This window comes from Poecilia mexicana, unplaced genomic scaffold, assembly GCF_051168715.1.
Source record: "Poecilia mexicana isolate PSO_F unplaced genomic scaffold, ASM5116871v1 scaffold_14, whole genome shotgun sequence".
Taxonomy (NCBI): Eukaryota; Metazoa; Chordata; class Actinopteri; order Cyprinodontiformes; family Poeciliidae; genus Poecilia; species Poecilia mexicana.
In genome coordinates this window covers 1,306,175-1,331,920 of record NW_028263383.1, presented here as the reverse complement: position 1 = coordinate 1,331,920, position 25,746 = coordinate 1,306,175, and the positions used below count along the sequence as shown (strand labels likewise).

The 25,746-nt window shown below is 39.3% G+C and overlaps 4 protein-coding genes across 4 annotated transcripts; all 4 read right to left on the bottom strand.

Annotated features, from left to right (window-relative positions):
• Positions 1–2,520: 2,520 nt before the first annotated feature.
• On the bottom strand, positions 2,521–5,194 carry LOC148155420 (gap junction alpha-3 protein-like). The gene has a single exon (XM_088012518.1). It carries the CDS (start codon positions 5,075–5,077, stop codon positions 4,241–4,243), a length of 837 nt encoding a protein of 278 aa, XP_087868644.1. The 5' UTR covers positions 5,078–5,194; the 3' UTR covers positions 2,521–4,240.
• Positions 5,195–11,165: 5,971 nt separating this feature from the next.
• LOC106923648 (gap junction Cx32.2 protein-like) lies at positions 11,166–15,100 on the bottom strand. Its single transcript, XM_088012517.1, has 2 exons — positions 14,825–15,100; positions 11,166–13,240 (listed from the first exon to the last, which is right to left on the bottom strand). Exon 2 carries the CDS (start codon positions 12,916–12,918, stop codon positions 11,692–11,694), a length of 1,227 nt encoding a protein of 408 aa, XP_087868643.1. The 5' UTR covers positions 12,919–13,240; positions 14,825–15,100; the 3' UTR covers positions 11,166–11,691.
• Positions 15,101–17,513: 2,413 nt separating this feature from the next.
• On the bottom strand, positions 17,514–20,879 carry LOC106923629 (gap junction alpha-3 protein-like). Its single transcript, XM_014996818.2, has 2 exons — positions 20,645–20,879; positions 17,514–19,903 (listed from the first exon to the last, which is right to left on the bottom strand). Exon 2 carries the CDS (start codon positions 19,863–19,865, stop codon positions 18,795–18,797), a length of 1,071 nt encoding a protein of 356 aa, XP_014852304.1. The 5' UTR covers positions 19,866–19,903; positions 20,645–20,879; the 3' UTR covers positions 17,514–18,794.
• A 1,883-nt stretch (positions 20,880–22,762) lies between these two features.
• On the bottom strand, positions 22,763–25,330 carry gjb1a (gap junction protein beta 1a). The gene has a single exon (XM_014996820.2). It carries the CDS (start codon positions 25,328–25,330, stop codon positions 24,608–24,610), a length of 723 nt encoding a protein of 240 aa, XP_014852306.1. The 3' UTR covers positions 22,763–24,607.
• Between the last annotated feature and the right edge of the window lie 416 nt (positions 25,331–25,746).

Genomic DNA, 25,746 nt, shown 5'->3' with positions numbered 1-25,746 from the left:
CTCTGCTTTCGCTGCTTTCTACAGGAAGCCAGATTTTTCAGTGTTTCTGCCTGCTTTTTGTTTTGTGTGTGTGTGTTTCATGTCTTCATGTTGCTTCTGTCTCAGTGGACAATTTGCACAGTTGTTAGATTTACAAGCTGTAGATGTGCCTGTGTCTCGGTGGCAGGGGTCAGTGCAGCTTGTCGTCTCTTGGGGCCAAACCAACAGATTTATATGAAGCTCTAGAGTCTGCTTTTCTCCGGAGTAATTTTTTTTTTTGTCTGTTTTTATGTGCCTCTTAAATGAAGCTGGAAATGTTGTGCTGGCTGTTTTTAATCATTTGCTGAATAATTATTTTGTTGTTGACTGACCAGGACTGAAGGACCAACCCTTTTTGTGTTGTATTAATTTTACTTTTACTGTTGAAGTTTACAAACTCATCTTAAACTCACCACTACTCTTTGGAGTTAAAAAAGTAATAAATATGCCACTGTTTATATGTGAAATGTATAAGAAAATAGCAAAATGCATTATTGATGTTGGATATGTTATCCTTTCCTAATTTTAAAGTCTAATAATAAATTATGGACCTCTCAAATAGTCCTGAGTATCGGCAGGAGAGTTTAGTATCTACTTGTTATGACTGAAGGGGAAAAGCTAAATTTGAGCATGATTTTACTTTGTTAGTTACTGTTTGCCTGCAGTCATGTTTTGTTTTTGACATCTTTGAATGTCACAGTTATTCTGAGATGCAAACAGCAGCTAATTCTGGAACAGGATGTGCATGAATTGAGTTAGCATGCGTTGATCTGTTGCTTTCTCTTTATTCTTACATCACAAGTACTTTGATTTCAAGAGTATTTATTTGTCTTTGCAAAGCTAAAGTATTCAGATCAAACATTCCTTTATGCAAAACATTTTTCAAACACCCATAAAAGTGTCTGTCCTCTTTGCAGAGGAGGGGAAAGTCGATGCACGGCTCTGAAAACCTCTCCAGTTCTTATTTTGCGATATACGTGACGCTTGGATGTTTGTTTGATTTATATGGATTAGTTTGATTGGTGCCTAAATGTATGAGAATAAAGAGCAGTGATTTAACAAGTTGTCTTTTGTCTTAATAAATAAGATCTCTGTTGATGAACATATAGACTCACTGAGGATAGATCTTAAGCGTTCACACTTATTTTTCTAGAGTCAAATTTTCAGAGTTCTCGGCCCATTAGGGCCATTTTAAACTGAAATAATTGTTTTAAAATTTATTTTCAAGAAATGTATGGCAGGTATTTCTATAATGGGAAGATATAAATGTGTAACCTCCATAAACCTCAGAGTGCGGAGAAGAAACAAAGCTTTGTTTTGAGATTTGGCTGAATTTCATGCTTCTTATTGATCTTAACTTGCGCACAGTTAAAAGGTAGAAAAATCAACTGCATAATGAAAGTGTCACAACTTCACTGTATGAAACAATTAAATGATAGGATTCATTCCAAGAACACTTGTACTTCATGTTTAACAGCATCAGTGTCACTTCTGTTACCTTTGTATGACGCACAAAGACAGAAGGAAAATGTTCCTGCCCAGATCGTTTCTTCTTTCTCCAGCAAACTGTTGACTATATGCCAGAAATGTTTTTTACTCCTGGAGTCGATGCAACGCCTACTGGATATTGGAGAATTGAAAGGTGGCTAAACTCTTAAATATACAAGTAAAAGAAATAATGCACGGAGACGTAGTTCTTGCTGCTAGGCCATAGACGAGCCTGAGATTTATTACACTACCACGGATTCCTCATTACAAAACAACTCCTTAAATAGTATTTCCGCTCTTACACCAGTCTAACCTGCGGGATATTTAGAATAAGTGGCGAGGGACGGGTGTCGATTTTTCGCAGTGAAGGTTTTGGATTGAGTTTACGAAGCAACAGGGTTCTCTGTTTTAATATCACCTTTCAGAAAGTACCTGCAACAGGATGATATTGATCCATCTGTTACCCAGGATGAAGAGTCAACAAATATGTTGTTAAACTGTCTTCTTGCTTTGTGAGCAGAAAGACAGACCGGCTCTCTGCTGCTTATTTTAGCTGTACAGAAAGAAGTTCAATCGCTTTAACACTGGGAGTACTTTTTATATTTTTAAGCCTGGTAGCAGCTTAAAAATATGAACTGAAAGGAGAAAATGAGTCCAACAGCTTTAGAAAAAATTGAGGATAATATGGTAAAGTTGGTCACAGCTTTGTCTGTATTTCAGATATCTGAAACAAACAAAACAAAAAAGCTACAGTGAGTTTACTGCTACTGGACTGGTGTGGCTGTTCTTTGGGTATAAGAGTTGTTTGCTCCTCCTTGTGTCAAGAACATTGAGTTTGCATTATAAAAAAATATGAACATATTTCCACCGGCCTTGCAAAGAAATTGATGTTTCCTCTGTAGGTAATTCACATGGCTATACTTTTTACAGTAAAGTCACATTTTGCATATCTTACCTCTTGCACTTTTGTTAATTTTAACCTTTAAAGCGGCATATGATGTGATGCAAAAACAATTGTTTCAATTCACAAATCAATTTAATTCTGTCATTTCCTTCTTCTGTTTTCCCCTTTAGCATTTTTAACTTTTGTTTCCTGTTCACATTCTTCGCTCTCTCTCCTCTCTGTACCTCCAACTCTTCCAGTAGACTCAGAAATCACACGCTACAATGATGTAATGAAACAGGAAAACAAAAACTAGTATGCAAACCATGAGGAAGATGGAGAAAAAGATGGAGTATCAGTCACAAGAAACACAACAAACAAAACAAGTGTCATAAAGAAAACAAAAAATATTTCCTCGTTTAATGCTCAATGAAATAAACGTCTCAAGTTATGTTTGAAATATAGTGGTAGCATGTATTTGTCACTGTTCTAATTACAGTTTTTCTCAGCTGCTTTGGTGAATTTCCTGAATCATTTTCAACAATTACAAAGCAGAACATTTCTCAGCAATTCATACTAACAATAAAGCAGAATGGAAAAGCCAGATTCTTTCTTAAACATGAACATGTCAGAGTCTCAAAACGACAAGTCCTTGTTTACTGTTAACTATGGATAAAGCTTTGATGACAACAATTGCAAATTGTGATTATGGGAGACCAGTGGCAAGAGACTGGGCAAGATTCACGTTTATGATTTTACTGTAACTTGTGATTCAGAAAACATCACAAAGGGAAAAACAACTAAAGTAGCAAAAGGAAGATAAGACAATCTCCTTAATGAAACATGAAGGGATCACAGTGCAGTTTTCCTTTGCTTTCCTCCATGCAGAGAAAAATTCCTCAATGAGGTTAAGAAATGAGGAGTAGGATGAAGAACTCCTTCAGCATCTGTTTGTGCGTCGCAGAACGTTCTCTGTTGATGCTGGAGTGATGGAAACAGGCAGATGTCCTCATGTTCTTCTGGCTCTTCCTCTGCTTTCTTTCCTAACTCCTCTGTCACAGCCTCACTCCTCTTTTCTCTGGCTGTTCACCCCGTCCAAATCCTTGTCCTTCCATTGTCATGAATGTACCCATGTGTTATTTTGGCTGTTGATGGTTCACAAGACGTACAATCAATCTATTTCAGAAAACTGGTTGATGTAATGCTCCACACATTTACCTACACTGGAGAAACTCAGGACTCACCTGGGAGAAATGTAACATTTCAGGGCAGATATACAAAAAAGTATTATGACAACTTGTTCAGGCATTTTGCATGTTAAGACTTGTAGGATGATTTCTGTGAAAGAAAACCTCTTAAAGACAGCAAAAGACGAGTCCTTTCATACATGTCTTTTACACAAAGACTCTCTTATGTCAAATGATAATTGAATGGTCAGGTGGCAGTCCTTTTCACTAGTGCAATTAATGAAAACCTTTTTTGAGCAAGTGAAATCAACCAGAACACTTTGATAAGGTTATGTTGTGCCCCAAAAAGTGAGTCAGTTTTTTTCACATCAAAAACTCAAAAATGGGCCCAAGTGGGGAGTGTAAAGGGGTGCGGGTTTTAATGTTTTTATCTTTATTTTTTATTTATTTATTAATTATTATTATTATTTTTAATCTCTTTCTCTTTTTTACTGTTTATTCAATGTTATATGACTCTGTGTTTCTTTTTTTAATTATGTAAAGCACTTTGAAATGCCTTGCTGCTGAAATATGTTATACAAATAAAATTTGATTCGATTTTGAATAAAACCTCCCAGATTTTCAGGGATTATACATTTTTCTATTTGCCAGTGAGACTTTAGACCTACACGTAACTCTGCTTGGTGGAATTACTCAATTTAAGTTTGAGTAAATCATTCTTACTCGATTTAGTATTGAGTGAATCAATCTCACTCGAGTTACGATCTATACTACATTGGACCGACTTACATTCAAAATTACTTTGGACCGAATCACATTCAGAATCTTTCTTTTTTTTCTTCCAAAATATGTATCCCAACTCTAACACATTGAGAAGCAGAGATAGTAAAGCTACTAGAAGCATGAAAATGATGAAGATTGTTTTCTCTGTGGGCCGGGACACGTAGCAGAACACTTTGGTAAGGCAGGGCCATTGTTCACAGGTGTACATCGACTCAAGGCCAAATCCGTACAGGTAGTACTGAGCAACAAAGAAGGCTATTTCCAACAGAATCTTAGAAACTACATTGACGATGTACATTTTCCAGGCTGGACCTTCCAACGGCACTTCAGGCTCATTGTTTGAGTCTTTATTAGAAGTTTGGTCGTCTTTATCTTTGGTGGCATTGGTTTCTTTCTTTTTGTCAGTGCGGGTTTTGTGAACTACAAACCCCAGATAAACGAGCGTTGGTGTGGAGACAAAGATGATTTGCATAACCCAGAAGCGAACATGAGAAACTGGGAAGGTCTTGTCATAGCAACCAAGTTGACAACCAGGTTGGTTGGTGTCACATAAGAAATTGGACTGCTCATCTTGCCATACTTCTTTAGCGGCTGTTATGAGGACGAAGATGCGGAAGACAAACAGCACCGAAACCCAGACTTTACCAACGCTGGTCGAATGTTTTCGGGCAGCCGCCAACAGGTGAGAGACCACACCAAAATCTCCTGATCCCGTCATTGGAAATTTAGCTTTGTCTCATCAGATCCACCACAGAAACCTATAATGAAAGAGGAAAATGCCTTTTAAATTTGGTGAACTGAGACTGCTTCCTCCAGGTTGGTGTCAGTAACAGCCGTGAATCATGATGGATAGGAATGGGAGATGGGTAGACCGGTTGTGACTGAGCCAAACAGTACAGCTCCCATTTTACTTGATTTACATGGATCAGAAAAAAAGTCAAATTTTCACATTTTGGAGATGCTTTTCTTCAGCACTGACACATGAGCAATTCAGAGTTGATTGAATAATAGATGGAGCTTAACACAGGACACTCCTTTAAAAAACAGCTAAAAGGTCTAAGAGACTAGAGAAGGGGTTCAGGTCCTAACAGGAGAACAATTTCAGTCAAGCATGATTCTTCCCACTCTTCCATAAAATCCAGATTTTTGGAGTTTATGACTAATAGCTGTCATGACCACATATTCTCCTACCTGAACTGTAGTTCTCCAAAGCAGCAACAAAGTTACCATAAGCCTCTGTCATTAATGCTCTTTTTGTCTGCTAGTTTTGGTAGATGGTTGTATGTTGGTTTATATGAAGCAGAGTCATAATCTTTCCATTGATTAAGAAAATGTTCAATGCTTCTGTTTTTTGTTTGTTTGTCTGTAATGAAACCTGCTTTTAATTTCTTCACAATCTCATCTCTCCACGCCATCGGGGACTGTCTCACTCCACCAAAAAGTTTTGGGATTGTTCCAATTCCTCTCGGTTGGATGTGCCTTTAAAACGAGGTGAGAAACAGGTCTTTAACTGGATGTCCCACATTCAGAAGCTGCTGGGATTCATGCAGGTTTTGACTCCTGATCTCATGTCTTTGCTCTCTGTCCTTTTGTTTCTGTTCACTTCAAATAAAACCACCAATGTCACAAAATCTTATAAAAGGAGTTCTCAAAAAGTCTCAGTGGTCATGTATGAGTCAGTTCTGACCACATTGTTTCTAATTAACTATGTAAAATAACCCACCTTTTTTGTCCTGAATGCCTGAGCCTCCTGCGTCTCTTCACTCTCTCGACTTAGCAAGACAAAATCCAGTGAAGAACCTGTTTATAAACCTTATGCTACAGAGGGAGGGTTACTATGTCACCTGATTCACTTCCTGTTTGCTCCATCTTATAGTTCTTAAGAATGATCACCTTCATTATGAGAGCAACCCGGCAACTTAAATATCAGGTTGTTTGTCTCTGTTGTTCTAACACACTAAATGGACAATATGGTGTCTTGCAAATCATCATGAACCTTTTCATTTTTTGTCCTGTTACGGCTACAAATGCCTAAAGTTATTACATAGTTTTCAACATTTTAACACATAAGGGTTTAAGCACATTTATATTGATTCACCTTTTATTCTGATACCCCTAAATAAAACTAAGTGACACCAACTCTCTTCAGAAGTTACCAAATATTTGTTAGAGATATGGTCAGGCGAATAGAGTCTATGTAATGTATTTTAACATGTATTAAGTGACTGATATAGCTGCTCTATGCTGTAGTTGGAGAATGTTGTTTGCTGCCGACCATAATCATACCTTCTAAGTTATGTGAAACGTCTGTTAAAATCATTTGAAGGCTCAGAATCAGTTCAGTACCAGTCCACATTCTCAGGGGAGAAAAACTCACCTGTGTAAATTAAAGTTTTAGCTATTGGAGTTATGCTTAAGAGAAATTTATTTAATCAAAGAATGTCATGAATATGTGTGTAGGTCTGCACCAATTGCAGTTTTCTAGCCGATCCCTGGTTACCAATCTTTAAAAAGCCTGACCCGCTGATTTTGATTTTGGCTGATATGAATTTTCTTCTGTCTGAAATGTCGCTAAATATAGCAAGAAAGTCACTGAGTTGCAACAGTGGGGTGAATATTGTTAACTGTAAACATGCAGACCTGACCTGGTGGGCCGGTCTGTCTGTCAAACCTCTCACTGTAGAGCAGAAGAGGACAGAGACTGATTTTTAAACCTTTGCTGACAAAGATAAGATTAGGGGATGAGATGGGCTTCACGTATAAATATCGGCCAATCACAATCCCCCAAAATTAAGGAAATCGGCACCCAGAAATAGACTGGTTGCTATATCAGTTGGCCAATAAATGTATCCTATTATACATGTATATAATGTAAACAGCACTGCTAGAGATGCATTAAGTTTATAACAGGTGTATGAATGATCTAATGATTGGACTGCTGATTGCAGCCAGTCCACATTGTTGGCAGAACTAGAGGGCCCCAAAACCACATTTTGCTTAGGGCCCCATGGAGGCTTGGACCGGCTCTGCGCCAAAGTGCCTCGTAGTGGCTTAAAAATATGAAATGAAAGGAGACAATGAGTCCAACAGCTTTAAAGGAAAATGAGGATAATATAATTATATATGTATTGTTATAGGAATTTGCTTAATATGCTTGTAAGCACATAGCCAAGTATGAACGCAAAGTTGTGAAAAAGTTTAAAGAAAAGAGAGTTTATTAAAGAACATCCCAAATGTATAACTTCCAGGAGCCCAGATCAATTAATAATCTGAAATCAGACTATGGCACAACTATACACACACATACCAGGGCATGGCGGTCCACCTAAAGTACTGTGGAGAAAAGTCAATAGGTGCCTGGCCTGAAAAAAACTGTCTATAATTCATGCATGTTGACACGTAGCCACTGCCGGGCACCAAGGATATATCACATAGCTTCCTCAGTGCCCGGCGGCAGCTACAAGTGACATACAACTTCTGGGTTGTATATCAAAAACAGTTTTGCAGTGCAGGTTTATTTACAGCAAGACATGATTATTACGCCAATTCAACAATTGTGTGACTGGTGTAAAGAACATAAATGTTAAAAACCGAACAAACCGTTTGATCTCAAATCTCTTTAGTACGTTCCTTTTACCCCGTTTCAACTAAAAGCTGCTGAAACCTTTTTTAACATGTGGTTTAATTTTGTCTTCAGGAAAATTAACTCTTTCTACTGTATGCTTCTGATTGTTGTAAGTAATTAGTGATCTGAGAATAAGACATCATAATAATAAGATAAGACAACATAATAAGATAAGACATCCTTCATTTTAGTAGCTGCATTTATGCCTAACCCTAGATGCATCTAGCCCTAGCCAATACTAACTTGAATTTGAACCAAAAGGTAACCTAACCTACAAGAAAAGCAAGTATTCTACATCAAGATTGGCCTTTGGTCTCATAAAACCTATTAATACACCAAAACCCAAAATGGTCCTGTATAAGTAACAAAAACAAGTACGTAAACACACACACACCGACAAAAAAAAAAAACAGGATTTGTGCTAACTGTGCACTCACAGTAGTTCTAATAAATAAGGATTGTGGACCAGCTGGATCAGCATTTGGTGCTGGTATGCCACCTACTGGTAGGAATGGCTAGCTGCATCCTACCTTTGCTGTAAAACTAATTTTAAGTCAAGTTTTTGTGCAGAGTGTCTATTTTGTTAGTTCACCTTTATAAAATTGGATCATTTGGTTAATCGGTTAGCGTTTATTGCATTCAGGGATATACTGTAAATAACAATGTAATTGGCAGAGTTCAAAGTTCAAAGCTCATCAAAAATAACAAAGATCTGTTTCACATTTAAAAGACAAAACAAAACAACTTAATGACTCCCAAAACATCTGGGTAAAAGAATCCAGTAAATTGATTAAGCACAATTGAAATCTTCTGAATACTTGTGCAGCATTACATTTAGCATATATGTATAGAACATGAGATCAAAATGTTTGCATTTCAGCTTTTGTCGAGCTGGCACCCAGTGGTTGAGATGTGTACACAGATGACCCCAATATGTCAGAGTCTCTGAATGACTTAAAGATAAATTAATAAATTAATTAGGGTGATTATTTGGAGACTTTTTTTTGAAAAGCATGAATCTTTTTCTCATTGCGGACTGTAGAAGACTTATCTTCAGACTGTTTTGAGCTTTAGTGAGTTTACTGCTACCTGACTGTTCTTTGGGTATCAGAGTTGTTTGATCCAGTTTCTTTCTTAAACATGAACATGTCAGTGCCACTGTCACAATGATAAGTCCTTGTTTACTGTTGTTAACTATGGATAAAGCTTTGATGACAAGAATTGCAAATTGTGATTATGGGAGATAAGTGGCAAGAGACTGGGGAAGATTCACGTTTATGATTTTACTGCAACTTGTGATTCAGAAAACAGAGCACCAGGCACGAGCAGAGGGAGTAGCTGGGGGTGTTTGGGCACCTGCCCCTTTTGTTCCTTGCCCCCAAGTGCCCTCTTGGTCAATTTTATATATTTTTTTTTTGGTATTATAATTTTCTAAGCCCTCTTCTGACACATAATAACATGTACTAAAATTATTATATTTTTTGTACAACATAATAAGGCCCCCCCCCTACCCTAGGTCACCTTGTTACCTTTGACCTTTTACCCATGACGCATAGGGGTTGCACCAATTAGTCGACTAGTCGACTAGTCGATTCTTTTCTCTGCAATGACTTTTTTCTGGGCCAGTCGACTAATCGCAATCACGTGACAAAACAGATTTTTCCAAGGAAATGAAAATAGGTGGACTAGGTGAGTTCGACAGAAAGTTCAAATTGTATAAAAATGTAAATAATTTAACAAAGTGAAACTGTAAATTACATCACAGGCTACCGCAATAGGGGTGTTGCGCGGCGCAGTGGTTAGCGCGGCGCCCCGCATACAGAGACCTTAGCCCGCGGTAATCAGGAGTCCGACTCCCGTCCTCCATTCGCTGGGCCCAGGCCCCGCTCTCTCCGCCCCCTTACAATCAGATTGCTGTCAAATAAAGTAGTGCCGAAAAAATCCTAAAAAGACTACCGGAGTAATGTGCGAAAACGCGTCATGATGTCAGGCTTTTTGATCCATCCAACTGATCAGCGTCTCTTGTAAAGAAAAGGTTTGACTACATCTGGAAACCAAGTCCAAGCTTCATCCTGAGGATCTGATAGAGGCGATATCTGCCACTGTCTGCATGTCGGTTCAGAGAGCCGCTGCTGATCAGCGGAGCATCGGGAGGAGGAGCAGCAGGAAGCAGTTGAATTCAACTGCAACCAAACGGGATCCGTTCATAATAAGTTTGGTTTGTGATGTTCCAAAAGCACCATTGTGGTCAGTGTGATAATTTGACTCCTAAATGTGCAGCTATCCAGAGATCATCAGCATCAGTCGGTGTTTGGAAAAAAAAAAAAAAAAAAAGTCAGACCCGACTTTGTGCAACGAGCTTTTCTCCGCCGCTCACGAAGAATGATCCGTTTATTGCTCTTTAATTCCTCATAACAGACTGAGTAAAAGCGGGAGGCGGGTCAATATTAGCCGTGAATTTAGCTGATAAAGCCTCCAAGTAGTTGTGAAGCGGTTTGCGCTTACGTCACTATGACGTCACCGCGACTAGTCGACATCGACTCGACTATTATCATGATGTAGTCGACCTTAAAAAATATGTAGTCGTCGCAGTTGCCTCTCGCACAGTGAGAGGCAACTCACTGTGCCTCTCACAGGCACAGTGAGAGGCACTCACTGTGCTAACTGGTAGCTACCAGTTAGCTACCAGTAGCTAACTGGTAGCTACTGGCTACCAGTTAGCTACTGGCTACTGGAACAAATCTGGAACAAACTTCCATAAAACTGTAAATCTGCTGAAACTCTGAGTTCCTTTAAATAAAGGATGAAACCTCCTGTTTTCAGAGTTGCCTTCGGCTAACGGAGTAATTTTAGTCTGGATAACAACTTTCCGTTTTTACTTTTTGACTGACTTGACTTGTCAGTAATAAAGCTCCCAGAACTATAGCTGCTCATTTTCCTCCACTCTGTGCTGGATTCATTTGCATTTCATGTCTTTCATGTCTGTTTTCTCATTCTGCATTTTTCTATCACTGCCTGCAACTTCCTATGTTTATTTCATTAAAATCTCATATGTTTCAGCCAACAAGTTGGGTCCCTCTACAACACAGCACTGACAGAACCTTGTGCAGTGTGAGATGGGCAGTGGTTTCCTCACCACTACCATCATGTTTATGTCACTTTTCACCTAAACATGCAGCTAAAACAGTCAAGACTTTTATTCTTTCTAAAAACAAAGAACAAAAAAAAAAAAAACAAAAAAAACGGGCAAAACAAAAACAAAAGTCCAAGTTCTGCTCTATTGTTTCATAGCATCACTTGCTATAAATCCTGGAAAACAATTACACAAAATAGTGTATAATATTGCAGTAAAAGGCAAATATAAAACATTTTGTTAAAATGACTATATGACACACATTTGTATGCAGAACGTTTTTGACATGATGCAAAAGACGAGTCCTTTCATACACGTCTTTTACACCAAGATTGTCTTATATCAAAAAACAATTGAATGGTCAAGTGGCAGTCCTTCTCACTCGTGCAATTAATGCAAATGTTTTTTTTGGAAGTGAAATCAACCAGAACACTTTGATAAGGTTACGTTGTGCCCCAAAAGTGAGTTAGTTTTTTCACATTCAAAAACTCAAAAATGGGCCCAAGTGGGGAGAAAAAACCTCCCAGATATTCAGGGATTATGACTTTTTCTATTTGCCATTGAGTCTTTAGACCTACACGTAGCTCTTATTGCTGAAAGTCCTGGATTTATTATAATGTGAATCGATCTCACTCAATTTATAATTGAGTAAGTCGATCTCACTCGAGTCATGATCTAAATTATATTGGACCGACTTACTTACAGGACATTTCCTGGAATTATGATCGAGTGAATTGATCTGACTCGAGTTACAATCGAGTGAATTGATCTGACTCGAGTCATGACCTAAATTACATTGGACTGACTTACTTACAGGACATTTCCTGGAATTACGATCGAGTGAATTGATCTGACTCGAGTTACAATCGAGTGAATTGTTCTCACTCGAGTCATGACCTAAATTACATTGGACTGACTTACTTACATGCCGTTTCCTGGAATTACGAGACAGTGAATCAATCTCACTCGAGTTACGATCTATACTACATTGGACCGACTTACATTCAAAATTACTTTGGACCGAATCACATTCAGAATCTTTCTTTTTTTTCTTCCAAAATATGTATCCCAACTCTAACACATTGAGAAGCAGAGATAGTAAAGCTACTAGAAGCATGAAAATGATGAAGATTGTTTTCTCTGTGGGCCGGGACACGTAGCAGAACACTTTGGTAAGGCAGGGCCATTGTTCACAGGTGTACATCGACTCAAGGCCAAATCCGTACAGGTAGTACTGAGCAACAAAGAAGGCTATTTCCAACAGAATCTTAGAAACTACATTGGCAATGTACATTTTCCTGACTGGACCTTCCAACAGCACTTCAGGCTCATTGTTTGAGTCTTTATTAGAAGTTTGGTCGTCTTTATCTTTGGTGGTTCTGGTTTCTGTGTTGCTTCGATCTTTGGTGGTGGTTTCTTCCTTCAAGTTTTCGATATAAATTTGGTGGTTTTGATCTTTGGTGGTTCTGTTTTTTTTCTTTTTGTCAATGCGGGTTTTTTGAACTACAAACCCCAGATAAACGAGCGTTGGTGTGGAGACAAAGATGATTTGCATAACCCAGAAGCGAACATGAGAAACTGGGAAGGTCTTGTCATAGCAACCAAGTTGACAACCAGGTTGGTTGGTGTCACATAAGAAATTGGACTGCTCATCTTGCCACACTTCTTTAGCGGCTGTTATGAGGACGAAGATGTGGAAGACAAACAGCACCGAAATCCAGATTTTACCAACGCTGGTCGAATGTTTTTGGGCAGCCGCCAACAGGTGAGAGACCACTCCAAAATCTCCTGATATCGTCATTGGAAATTTAGCTTTGTCTCATCAGATCCACCACAGAAACCTATAATGAAAGAGGAAAATGCCTTTTAAATTTGGTGAACTGAGACTGCTTCCTCCAGGTTGGTGTCAGTAACAGCCGTGAATCATGATGGAGAGGAATGGGAGATGGGTAGACCGGTTGTGACTGAGCCAAACAGCACAGCTCCCATTTTACTTGATTTACATGGTTCAGGCATCTGATTGGACACCTCGTTTTAAAGGCACGACCGACTGAGAGGAATTGGAACAATCCCAAAACTTTCTGGTGGAGCGAGACAGTCCCAGATGGCGTGGAGAGATGGGACTGTGAAGAAATTAAAAGCAGGTTTCATTACAAAAAAACAAAAAAAGAAGCATTGAACATTTTCTTAATCTGTGCCTTAAAAATGGAAAGATTATGAGTGTTGTATAAAAACCAATACACAACTATGTACCTAAACTAACAGACAAAAAGAGCATTAATGACAGAGGCTGATGGTAACTTTGCTGCCGCTATGGAGAACTACAGTTCAGGTAGGAGAATATGTGGTCATGACAGCTATTAGTTATAAACTCCAAAAATCTGGATTTTATGGAAGAGTGGGAAGAAAAAAAGGTAAAATTTTCACATTTTGGAGATGCTTTTCTTCAGCACTGACACATGAGGAATTCAGAGTTGATTGAATAATAGATGGAGCTTAACACAGGACACTCCTTTAAAAAACAGCTGAAAGGTCTAAGAAACTAGAAAAGGGTTCATGTCCTAACAGGAGAACAATTTCAGACAAGCATGAGGCAGGAGAAACATGAGGCAGGAGAAACATGAGGCAGGAGAAACATGAGACAGGAGAAACATGAGGCAGGAGAAACATGAGGCAGGAGAAACAGGAGGCAGGAGAAACAGGAGGCAGGAGAAACATGAGGCAGGAGAAACATGAGGCAGGAGAAACATGAGACAGGAGAAACATGAGGCAGGAGAAACATGAGGCAGGAGAAACATGAGACAGGAGAAACATGAGGCAGGAGAAACAGGAGGCAGGAGAAACAGGAGGCAGGAGAAACATGAGACAGGAGAAACATGAGGCAGGAGAAACATGAGACAGGAGAAACATGAGGCAGGAGAAACATGAGGCAGGAGAAACATGAGGCAGGAGAAACATGAGACAGGAGAAACAGGAGGCAGGAGAAACAGGAGGCAGGAGAAACAGGAGGCAGGAGAAACATGAGGCAGGAGAAACAGGAGGCAGGAGAAACATGAGGCAGGAGAAACATGAGACAGGAGAAACATGAGGCAGGAGAAACATGAGGCAGGAGAAACATGAGGCAGGAGAAACATGAAGCAGTAGAAACATGAGGCAGGAGAATCATGAGGCAGGAGAAACAGGAGGCAGGAGAAACATGAGGCAGGAGAAACATGAGGCAGGAGAAACATGAGGCAGGAGAAACATGAGGCAGGGGAAACATGAGACAGGAGAAACATGAGGCAGGAGAAACATGAGGCAGGAGAAACATGAGGCAGGAGAATCATGAGGCAGGAGAAACATGAGGCAGCAGAAACATGAGGCAGCAGAAACATGAGGCAGGAGAAACATGAGGCAGGAGAAACATGAGGCAGGAGAAACATGAGGCAGCAGAAACATGAGGCAGAAGAAACATGAGGCAGGAGAAACATGAGGCAGGAGAAACAGGTCTTTAACTGGTTGTCCCACAGTCAGAAGCTGCTGGGATTTGTAAGGGTTTCAACTCCTGAGCTCATGTCTTCGCTCTCTGTCCTTCCCTTTCTGTTCACTTCAAATAAAACCACCAAAGTCACAAAATCTTAGAAAAAGAGTTTTCAAAAAGTCTCAGTGGTCATGTATGAATGAGTTCTGATCACATTGTTTGTAATTAACCATGGAGAAAACCCTACCTTTTTGTCCTAAAGTGGCTGAGAGTCCTGCGTCTCTTCATTCTCTCGACTTAGAGATACAAAATCCAGTGAAGAACCTGTCTAGTAACCTACAGAGGGAGGGTTACTATGTCACCTGTGTGCTGCTTCACTTCCTGTTTGATCTGTCCTAGTTCTTAAGAATGATCACCTTCGTTATGAGAGCATCCTGACAACTTAAATATCAGGTTGCTTGTCTCTGTTGTTCTAACACACTAAATGGACAAAATGGTGTCTTGCAAATCATCATGAACCTTTTAATTTTTTTTATCATATTACGGCTACAAATGCCAAAAGTTATTACATAGTTTTCAACATTTTAACACATAAGTGTCTAACCATATTTATATTGAGGCACCTTTTATTCTGATACCCCTAAATAAAACTATGTGACACAAACTCCCTTCAGAAGTTACCAAATATTTGTTAGAGATATGGTCAGGCGATAATACCCAATAGAGTCTATGTAATGTATTTTCACATGTATTAAGTGACAGCAGATCTTTGACTTTATCAAGTGTGCTCTACAAATCTAGTTAGAAATATTTTTTCTAAGCTGGAGATCTCAGCAGTAAGAAATGGAGTACGGAAGGTAAAAGTTGAACTACCGGTTACTAACGAAGATGGAATTTGTTTTCCTTTACAAGTGATGAGACGTCAGCCAATGAAAGACTAGAAATAAAGTACCGGATAAACCTGCAGATCACATAAGGAAGGCATCTGTAAAAGTCATGGTGAATGTGATGAGCTTACTGTCAGCTGCCATTTTAAGCACATCCACATGTGCAGAAATAGGTTTGCATATGTTTGTCTGCCATGACATGCATTTCTAATAGAAGGACAAAAAAAAAAATCTCTGTAGTTTAATAAACAAGAATTGTTCAAAAAGTGCATGGAGAGTTTTCAATTCATTCTAGTTTACAATACATTTTCGAGTTTTAATCAAATTTGTTAATGTATTTCGTTTATCTGTAAAAGTAAAACAATATTAAATTACCGTTTGATGCCTTTAGAAGCTGTAATATGTCAGCATTATTAGAAATTGTGAACATCCTTCCTTGACATCTGTTCAGCTGTCCCCTAAGGGAATATTCATACAGAGACGCACAGGAGCTTCTTAAAGTAACCTATGAAACAGTAAGGCCGTTGTGATTTTTTACATTTTCTCATTTGTGATCTAAAATAGCCTGACCACTTGATTCTAATCTCCCCTCAGTGCCACGTCTGGGCTTTCTCCCATTGAAGTGAATTTCTCCAGTAAAATTTCAAACTGGCCAATCATCAAACAGGAGAAGTTGTGAACGATGATATAAATTTTCTTTTAGACTTGAAGCCTGACTGTAGTTCTAGGAATGGCAGCAAAGGAAGTGAATGAAGCTGTTCAGTCAGTGTTGGCCTTCCTTAATATTAGCAGCTGCCTCATTCAGCTCAGCATTTCTCTCTTAGCAAAGGATGGTTATTTATGGCAGGGAGATTCCCTGGACCGTAAGTTTGTAGTGATGAACAAGAGCATTAAATACGTCACGGGCAAAGATTAGGATCAGGAAACTCGTTTTCACCGAGCAGGAAATAATCGTTCCTCTATAGACACGTTACAGCATCAACTCACCATGCAAAAAATTACTTACTGATGATCAATACCATTAGTTTTACCTGTCAGGTTGTAAACATAACGTGCTAAATCTTAAATGTATGCTTTATTAAAAATAGAGACAGTGATTTGCCACTAATTGACAACTGGATTAGAGTGCTTTGGAAATTTTGGAGATCTTGTAGTTCACAGCATAAGAGTAGGAAACTACAATAAAGATCCTTCAGTTTCTAAAAAAGAAGAAAAAAGGTCTAACCAACCTGTCAGTGACAGTTATATGGGTGTAATAAAAATGTACTTTTCTGTGAGATCAGCTTACACTTTAAGGTTCAGCTGGCAACATTTTCCAGCATTTAATGATAATACGGTAGAAGACGCATAGCTCCACTGTTCAATCTGTCCAGCTTTTTAAAGACAGCGTGACTTCTGAATGTTAGATGTGGCTGATTTTTCTAATAAGCTTTAAAAATGTTAGAATTTTCCTTATGCAGGAGAAAACACTTGGTCCCCTACCCCCATTTCAGCAAGGATACTCCGTCAAGTCTGCAGGGCCGCTATATATAGCCAGCAGACAGGACTCCTTTGCAGCCTCGGCTCTCACCAGTGTATGAAGGTATGTGGTCGGGAATGTGTGCATCCACACTGATGTGTGTCTGTCAACAGAACAGAACTGAACTGATCCTTTGAGCAATTTGTAAATTGTGAACACCTAGTTCAACAAATCCTCACAAATGTATTCTATAAAGATCTTACAACTTCTTTAATGTACTCATTGTACAAAGTCCTAAAAACTAATATTAATATTCAGCTCTGATCAAAGGTTTTCATACATGTATTGCAGGATTTAATTTTATGATTGATAATACGATAACCTTTTTTGTAGATACCATTAAACTGGCCTTTCAGGAGCAAATGACACAGTGGAGACAGATTGCCTATGACGAAGTCAGGACATCTGCCCCACCTTTGCGATCACATCCTTCAAATGGCATTTGAATCAGAGTGTTGAAGTAATGTACAGTCAGAATAAAGACTTCACACTTTTTGTTTTCAAAGACCACTTTACAAAAATTCATAAACTCCTTTGACAACCATTTATTTTTCAAAGTATCATAGGCATAATTCTCCATGTCCAAAACAAATACAATCAAATAATATGAACTGCTAGTTCAGAAGTATGTACTTTTGAAATTTAAGACATCTGCATGCAATTAAGGGGTTAATTTTAACAAGACTGATAAAAATAAAAAAAAAACATTTGATGCACCCCAAAAAACTAAAAAATAAATAAAAAATCAGCGGCCAAAGATATTTTTGGCACAAAGATATATTATTAATCTAAGCAGCTGAAAAATCTTCTTAAATGTAATTAACCCTGCTGAAAGCATACATACTGTATTTTGAAAAATTCCTCCAAAGTGGGCAAAAGACACCAAAATGCCCAACCAACTATGGGATAAACGCAGGGGGTAAGCAGGGCTGAAATGAGAAAGCCGCTGTTGACCAACTTATCTACTTTGTCCCTATATTTGGAGACTTTTGAATCTTCTCTAGCAACTTTTTATTTAAAAAAGCGAATGCGGTACTCTGTGATGAAAAGCTGTACCATTGTAAACAAACGGAGAATTCAACTGCAGTAGCTACCATTCAACCTACCAAGGCAAAATATTGCAGAACTAATCAAATCTACACAAAAATGACAAAAATTTGTCCCAAAACAAAAAGATAGCAACTATTTAAACCAAAACAAATTACACAATAAGCTATTAAAGTTGTAAACGAACAGCACCATGGCTTCTTAAAAATGTTACAGTGTAGTAGTCATTTTATATTGTAGCATGTAGTTTTGCAGTTAAAACATTCAGTCTTAATTTTACGTTAAAACTTGTCAGTATTGTAAACATATCAGGAAAATCTCCAACAATAACAGGTCATACATTCATCATGCCATAACAGTGCAAATTAACCCATTGAAAACAATATATTGTTTCTCCATGCATCTGAGGATTACTCAGTGATATAGTCAGTAGGTAATGCAGAAATGAAACATCATAAAGAGATCCCTCAAGTTTACAATTACAACACACAATTATTATCATTGCCAATATTTCATTGATCAAAGTGGTAAATGCAATCAGTTACAAAATTAATTTTTCTTTCTGTCTACTTTGTCAAAGATTTTTGATATTGCCTATAAACTCTCAAACCTTCAAAATTCATCCCAATACTTCTGTTCTGAAATTCTGCCTTACTGAGTGGCTCAATCCAACCTCTCTGGAGCTAACAGATGTCTAAGATGCATCACATCCGGTAATGGGTTTTTCCTGTAGTCCCTGAGTCTCGGGTGGAAACATGAAGTTCTCAGATCTTCAGGTCGTCCAACCTGCCCTTGTTGTTGCTGTGCTTGCTGGACTGACTGTTTCTACGCTGGTTTTCCACAGGAGTATCAATAACAGGACCGGATGTTTTTGTCTTCTCTGCATCGTCTCCGTCTGATCGGCCTTTTCTCTCTACAGCCATGTTGTCTCTGTTCTGCTTGTAGACTACTTTGCTGTTGTAGGGGCTGTAAGGAGAGTTTGGCTCTGCTGTGCTGTACTTTGAGTTTGCAGGAAAGGGCTCAGCCATTGTAGAGTGACCTGTAAAGTAGGTGTAGTTTGGAACGAAAGGTATCACCCCCTCACCTAAGGCCTTGGGAGCTTCCCTTTCCATCTTTGACCTTCTGCAGCGAAGACCCTGGTGGCATTTTTTGAAACCTAAATGGTATATTTCCACCAAATTTAGCAGCAGGGACAACGAAGCTACTGCCAGCATGAAAAGGATGAAGACCGTCTTCTCTGTAGGTCGAGAGATGTAGCAGTTCACCACGTTAGGGCAGGGCCAGCGGTCACAGGTGTACATCGGCTTCAGCTCAAACCCATACAGGAAATACTGAGCTACGATGAATGCCACTTCGAAGAGAGTCTTGAAGATGATGTTGAAGACATACGTCCGCAGAAGTGCACCATGCAGACGCACATGGCCCTGATCGTCCTTAATGGAGGCCTTTCCGGGCTTATTGCTAATTAGGTCTTGTTGTTTTTCATTCTTTATGGCAAGGTCCTTGAGTTTCTCCTTCTTCTTTTCCTCCATGCGGACCAGGTGAAGGATGTGACCCAGATAAATAAGAGTAGGCGTGGAGACGAAGATGATCTGCATCACCCAGAAGCGGGTGTGAGATATGGGGAAGGTCTTGTCGTAGCAGACGTTTTGGCAACCGGGCTGCTTGGTGTCGCATGTAAAGCCGGATTGCTCATCTCCCCACACTTTCTCAGCAGCGGCTCCGAGCACCAGGATGCGGAAGATGAACAGCACCGTGAGCCAGACCTTGCCCACCACGGTTGAGTGGAACTGGGCACTCTCCAGCAGCTTCCCCAAGAAGTTCCAGTCCGCCATGGAGGCTCACGAATGATCAACAAAGCCTGGGAACAAACCTGCAAGAATTAGGAAAATTCATTTAAAATTAGTAAAAAAAAAAAAAATTGTTCAGTAAAAGACAAGAAACCTCTGACTTAAAAATAATGAAAATTAATTCTGAGTTCAACTCAGTTTTCAACAATTTGGGCCGTTGTTGACACACTTTGTGGAAACAGGTGGGGGCAGGACAGTAGCTTCAGAATGACCACAGAAAACTAACCTGTGTCCTACAACAAGGTTCAACCATTTATGCAAAAGCATCAGCTGCCACACCAAAAACACTTAGAAATGTTTATTTTCTCTGTGGGAATTTAGATTTTATCTGTGCTGATAAACTACTATGAATTGTCAAATGATCTTCTGAGTACTCCTGTTTTTCTTCTAAGCAATATAAAGAACAGACATCTGAAATATTGACACAATTAATTTTTGCCATGAGTTGTGATGTGTGAGACCCAGGGTGATGAAGATGAAAGGTGATTTAATGTTTAATTATTAGCTCAAACAGTCCACATTGAGCAGGCAGCACAGTGAAACAAAAGCAGGCAGCACAGTGAAGCAAAAGCAGGCAGCACAGTGAAACAAAAGCAGGCAGCACAGTGAAGCAAAAGCAGGCAGCACAGTGAAGCAAAAGCTAAGGCTAATTACTGGTTGCAACTGATCAAAAATAAAGAGACAGCACAGGAGAGCTGAAGCAGACACAGGACTTGACAGTTCTACTGTGACAACTCGTACATGCGAACGACGATGCGACTTACTTTGACAACGACACTCAATATAGAAGGATCTGACAGGGACAGAGACAACAGGTGGGCTCGGTGGCGGAACAAGTCGGCGTCGGGCCGGGGGGCGGGGCTAATGACCGGGCCCTTTATGCCCAAAATAACAAAGCTCATGAAAACACGATTTTATAAAATACTAATACCCGCAACAAGCTTCGGCACCATGGTGAGCGACTATGTCACGTTGAGTCCATCAAACTTCCTAAGTATCTCTGAGTGATGATGACGTTGTGGATGGTTGGTGACGTGTTTTACCCAGAATACACTTAGAGACAATATCGGCGATCAACTTGTAAATTTGTATGCCATAAAATTAAATGTAAGAATGAAAATAAAGACAGTCTCATGTAGCGCAACATTTTTATTAAATATTTTACGCCCACTGTGTCACTAAAATTAGTCGGTCTTGTAAAGCTTTTAGCAACCATGAGTCAACAATGACTGGGGCAGCATGACATATAATTTACTGGGGAACCTGTTAATATATATATTCTGAACTCAACATTAGAGGATTTATCTTCTCCAGTTGTCATCAGATGAGATGCAGACGTCAATCTGTGAAACCGTATTTTGCCCCACCCCTAGGCCGCCGCCATAATCTCCGCTTAAATACACGAAGGCTAATCAACGAGACAAGACACACCTGGGGAGCAGACGGGACCACAAGGGACACAGATCTAAATAAACACAAAATACCTAACATAATTACACAGAAAACTCAAATCCTGACAATTTTGTAATTACCAGATTCTTTATAATTAATATTCTCTACTATAATACTTCAGAAAATGTATTGTGTCTTTTGTATCTTTTGTAAGGATCTGTATCTTCATGATAGATACTGATCTCTCATGAAGTCAACCTTTGTTTTTCTTGTTGTGGCGTCCTTAATGTCTGCTAGTAGGAACGTCCTGGACTGTGCGATTCCTGAAGCGGTCTCGGTGAGACTGCTGGGCTTGCCGGGGATCTTGTGACAGTGTGTCCAACCAAACCACGCATGCTGTTTTAAAAATAGTTGCAGTTGTCATTTAAAAGTGAACAAATCATTAAAACGTATGGAGATTTGAGTATCTGTTCAAAATACAGACTATGAGGCAGAACAGTGGAATCGATATCCACAAGAACCCAGCCATGCTGTTTAACCTGGACTGCTGTCTGTGTTTTCAGGGATCATACAGGTGTTTGATACAGTATGACACGTTCCTATCTGTCTACTTGGAGAAAGACCTACCTGATAATGTTCATTTCCCTCAGTCTTCAGCTGAGTGGGGCTCTTCACCTCACAGTGGCGCAACTTTAGAGGAAACCGAAGCACAAAGACAATCTTCTACAAGATAGTTTTCACCGAGCAGTGCGTGGAACTGCCTGGTATTATGGCGACTTCCCCAAAGTGCTTGTTCAGAAGAGGAGCCACAGCTAAACCAGATGAAACGTTTCCAATTTGTTGAAACGTCTCAGCTTTTTCTTTTGAACTCAGAGGCAGCTGAAGAGTCCAGCAGATAAGTTGACGTGTTGGTGAGCTCTAAATATAATTCATGGCGTGGGGAGTGGCTGCAATGCTAATCTTTTAGTGACATGAATCCCCCCCTGACTTTGTTTTTGCAGCTTCAGGATCAAGAACTTATCAAGAAATTCAGTCTGAGAATTTAGAAAGTAAATATTTTAGTCGAGCAGAGTTGCTTTAACAGCTGTGTTGCCTTACAATCGTATTATGGTACATTTTTTCACAGTTTTGTCACGCTACAACCACAAGCTTTCTTTTATTGTATCAGGAGAGCATAAATGTAATGTGTATGGAATATTCTGTTTCTTTTATTCTCATTCCTATAATTAAAATCTGGGAGAACCACAAGGCTTTAGAAATCACCTTATTAGCAGAAAGAGTCCATCTGCATTGAATTTATTCTCAGCATTAAATGCATGTTTTCTGTTAAGGGCTCAAAAATTTGGTAATGAAGACCAACGTGTCCCCTGGATGTGTCACAGATGAAGTTGCGGAGAGGTTTGTAGCAGAGCTGGGATTAAAACAGAGCACACTAAACACATGAAAAACACACCAAAACTGAAATTGTTGGCTTAGCTACATGCAAAGGAAGCATTGCAAATCCCCCATTAACACATAAAAAAAACACAGTGGTGGCAACATCATGCTGTCAGGATTAAATAACGAAAACATTTGCACAATTTAACTTATGGATTTATAGATGTGTGATTCCGTTTGGTTGAGCTATTGAATAGCTTTTAACACAAAAATGGTTTCAGGATAATAAAAACCTTTTCTTGGCAGCAGTTGTAATTAGATTTTTTCTTCAGCTTGTCATTAGCTGTCAAAAAGTCAGATTAACTTTAACTGTAGCCAATTTAACAACTTTCAGCCAAAAGGGTCAGATCCCAATAATAAAGTATGTCATTACTGCAAAAGCTGATTTACTTTTTTTTTTTTTTTTTTTTACCTGTTTAATTAGGTATTCTGCTTTACTGGGGGAATTTTTGCTTCTACTTGTAGAATCCCACTGCTTCAGTGTTTCTCATTAATACGGACCTAATAGATGGGGAGGTTTTGGCATGTTCCATAAAAAGATAGCGCCCCCTTTCCAGACCCAGCTGTCCTCAGGGTCACTCATTGTGACACACACACACTGACCCCCTTACATGGGGCGGCTATTGATAACCTCAGGACCCTGGACTCAGCTAATTATGAGGACGACAGCAAACTGAGACGCTTGCTCACAGGTGGCAACATGGGAGCTGCCTAAACTCGGTGAAGAAGTTGCTAAATGTGTTAAAGTTTCATCCAGGGTTTTCTCTTTTTCTTCTCTGTATCGATCTGGTTGCAGCTGAAAGGAGCACAGATCAGTTTTAACTTTGGGAAGACTGATACCCTGTGGTTAAATTTGGTATTACAACTTTATTTAGGGAGAAAATACACTGACTCTGCTTATTTAAACTTTAAACACCCAGGTGACAGCTACTTTAATTACTCCATGAAGGTATTTAGGACTCTTGACATTTTTAGAATGATCCTGTTAGACAACTTGTTAAAAACTTGAGACTCAGGCAAAGGTTCACCATCCAGTGAGCCTAAATGTGCAGCTGAAGCTGTTTAGATGCTATAATGGCCCAGTCAAAGTTCAGAACTCAATCAAATGTAGAGTCAGTGGTTGAAAAAACTTAGTGATGTTCACAGATGCTACGATTGGTTACAAAACATGAAATCAACTTATTGACATTACATTGTAATTTATCTCAGTTGCGCACAACTTGGTCTAGTCAACAAACTCTCAGTAAAATACATTTCTTTGAGGTTGCTAGAAGAAAAAAAAACAAACAAAAAAAAACTTCCAGCCAGTGAAATAACACAAGTACACACTCTGAATTTATTCTGTCGTGCTTGGCCAGTGATGACACCACTACAAAAAAAAAAAAAAAACAAACCAAAAGAAACATTACATTTGAATTCTGGGTTTAGCAGTCAGCAATAAACATCAGAGCAAAAATGTGCTATTCAAGTGTATTTCTTCTCATTATTACCTTCTGCTTCCTTTATTCGGAAATGTGATCAGCATTGAAAGTCACCTTAGTGCAAACAATGGTTAAAGTCATTACTTTTCTTCACCACAAAGGTGTAATTCTTAACATGTTATGTTCAAGTCGTCAGATATTTTCCCTATTAAAATTAATACAGATTCCAATAAATAATTTAATAAATAACATTAAATAACGTTAATAATGATACTGACCGTGGTGCAGGCACATCTTTGCAATGCAACAGTTAATTAATGTTATTATTATTATTATTATTTGTGACAGAATATCTTTGAACTCTTGAATTGCTGGCACAATAAATTGTCTAAATTTCCCTCTTTGAGGCTGAAACCAGATGTTTCTCATTAAACTATTCCTTTGATTCTCACCAGTTTTAAACTATCTGTGCATTGGTTAGAATGAACGAAGTTTATGTTGTATCCAAGCTCCCATAGTCGAGTCTCCAGCACTGTGCAGATGCTTACCGCAGGCTTTCCCTACCAGGAATGCCACTTCTGCGATGTTGAGCAGGATACAAACCCCAGACACGGCCAGCATGAAGACGGTGAAGACCGTTTTCTCCGTGGGCCTCGAAACAAAACAGTCCACCGTGTTGGGGCACGGGTACGAGTCACACTTCACCAGCCGGATCATCTTGTAACCGGGATAAATCATGTAGAACAGAAACATAAAAATGACCTCAAAGACAATACGGAACAACAGGCTGATGACATAAGTCCACCACAGAGCCCCTGTGATTTTCATCTTCTGGGTCTTGATCTGCTCCAGGTCTTTGGGATTGGTTCGCCCCGACAGTTTGTAGAGCCTTTTGTCGACGTGCCGGCGGTGGGCCACGTGCATGGCCACCAGGAGGGCCGGGGTGGAAACCAGGATGAGCTGGAGGGCCCACAGGCGGATGTGAGAGATGGGGAAGAAGTGGTCATAGCAGACACTGTTGCAGCCAGGCTGCTGGGTGTTGCAAGTGAAGCCGGACTTCTCGTCGCCCCACACGGTCTCAGCCGCAACCACCAGGACCAGGATGCGGAATATGAACAAGACAGAGAGCCAGATGCGGCCGATGCCAGTGGAGTGTCTGTTAACGCCGCTAACCACAGCATAAAAAGATGCCCAGTTCATTTTTGGTTCCGGGTCTGTAGCAATAATAATGAAAAAAAGCATACCAAAAGGTCAACAAATGAAAAGCATCTGTGAAAAACAACTCAAAAAATATGTACGAAATGCATTTTAGTCAGCATAGACACAAAAACAAGCAATTAAGATGTAAACATTTGATGAAACCGCCAGCTTCTGATGATCCACGTTCATAAAATCACACCCACTCACAGAACCACAGGACTGCAAATGAGCGTAGTTGGAGATGACTAAGAAACATTATTTTAACCATAACAGAATGGGGACACACTGGAGAAGTGATAAAATCGTGGGAAAAAAGGCAAATAAATGTTTTCAGTAAAATTTTATGACATGTATTTTAAAAAGGAAAAAAGCAACAAGTGAAAAGAAAACATTGGAATAAACATCAAAGCATCTCA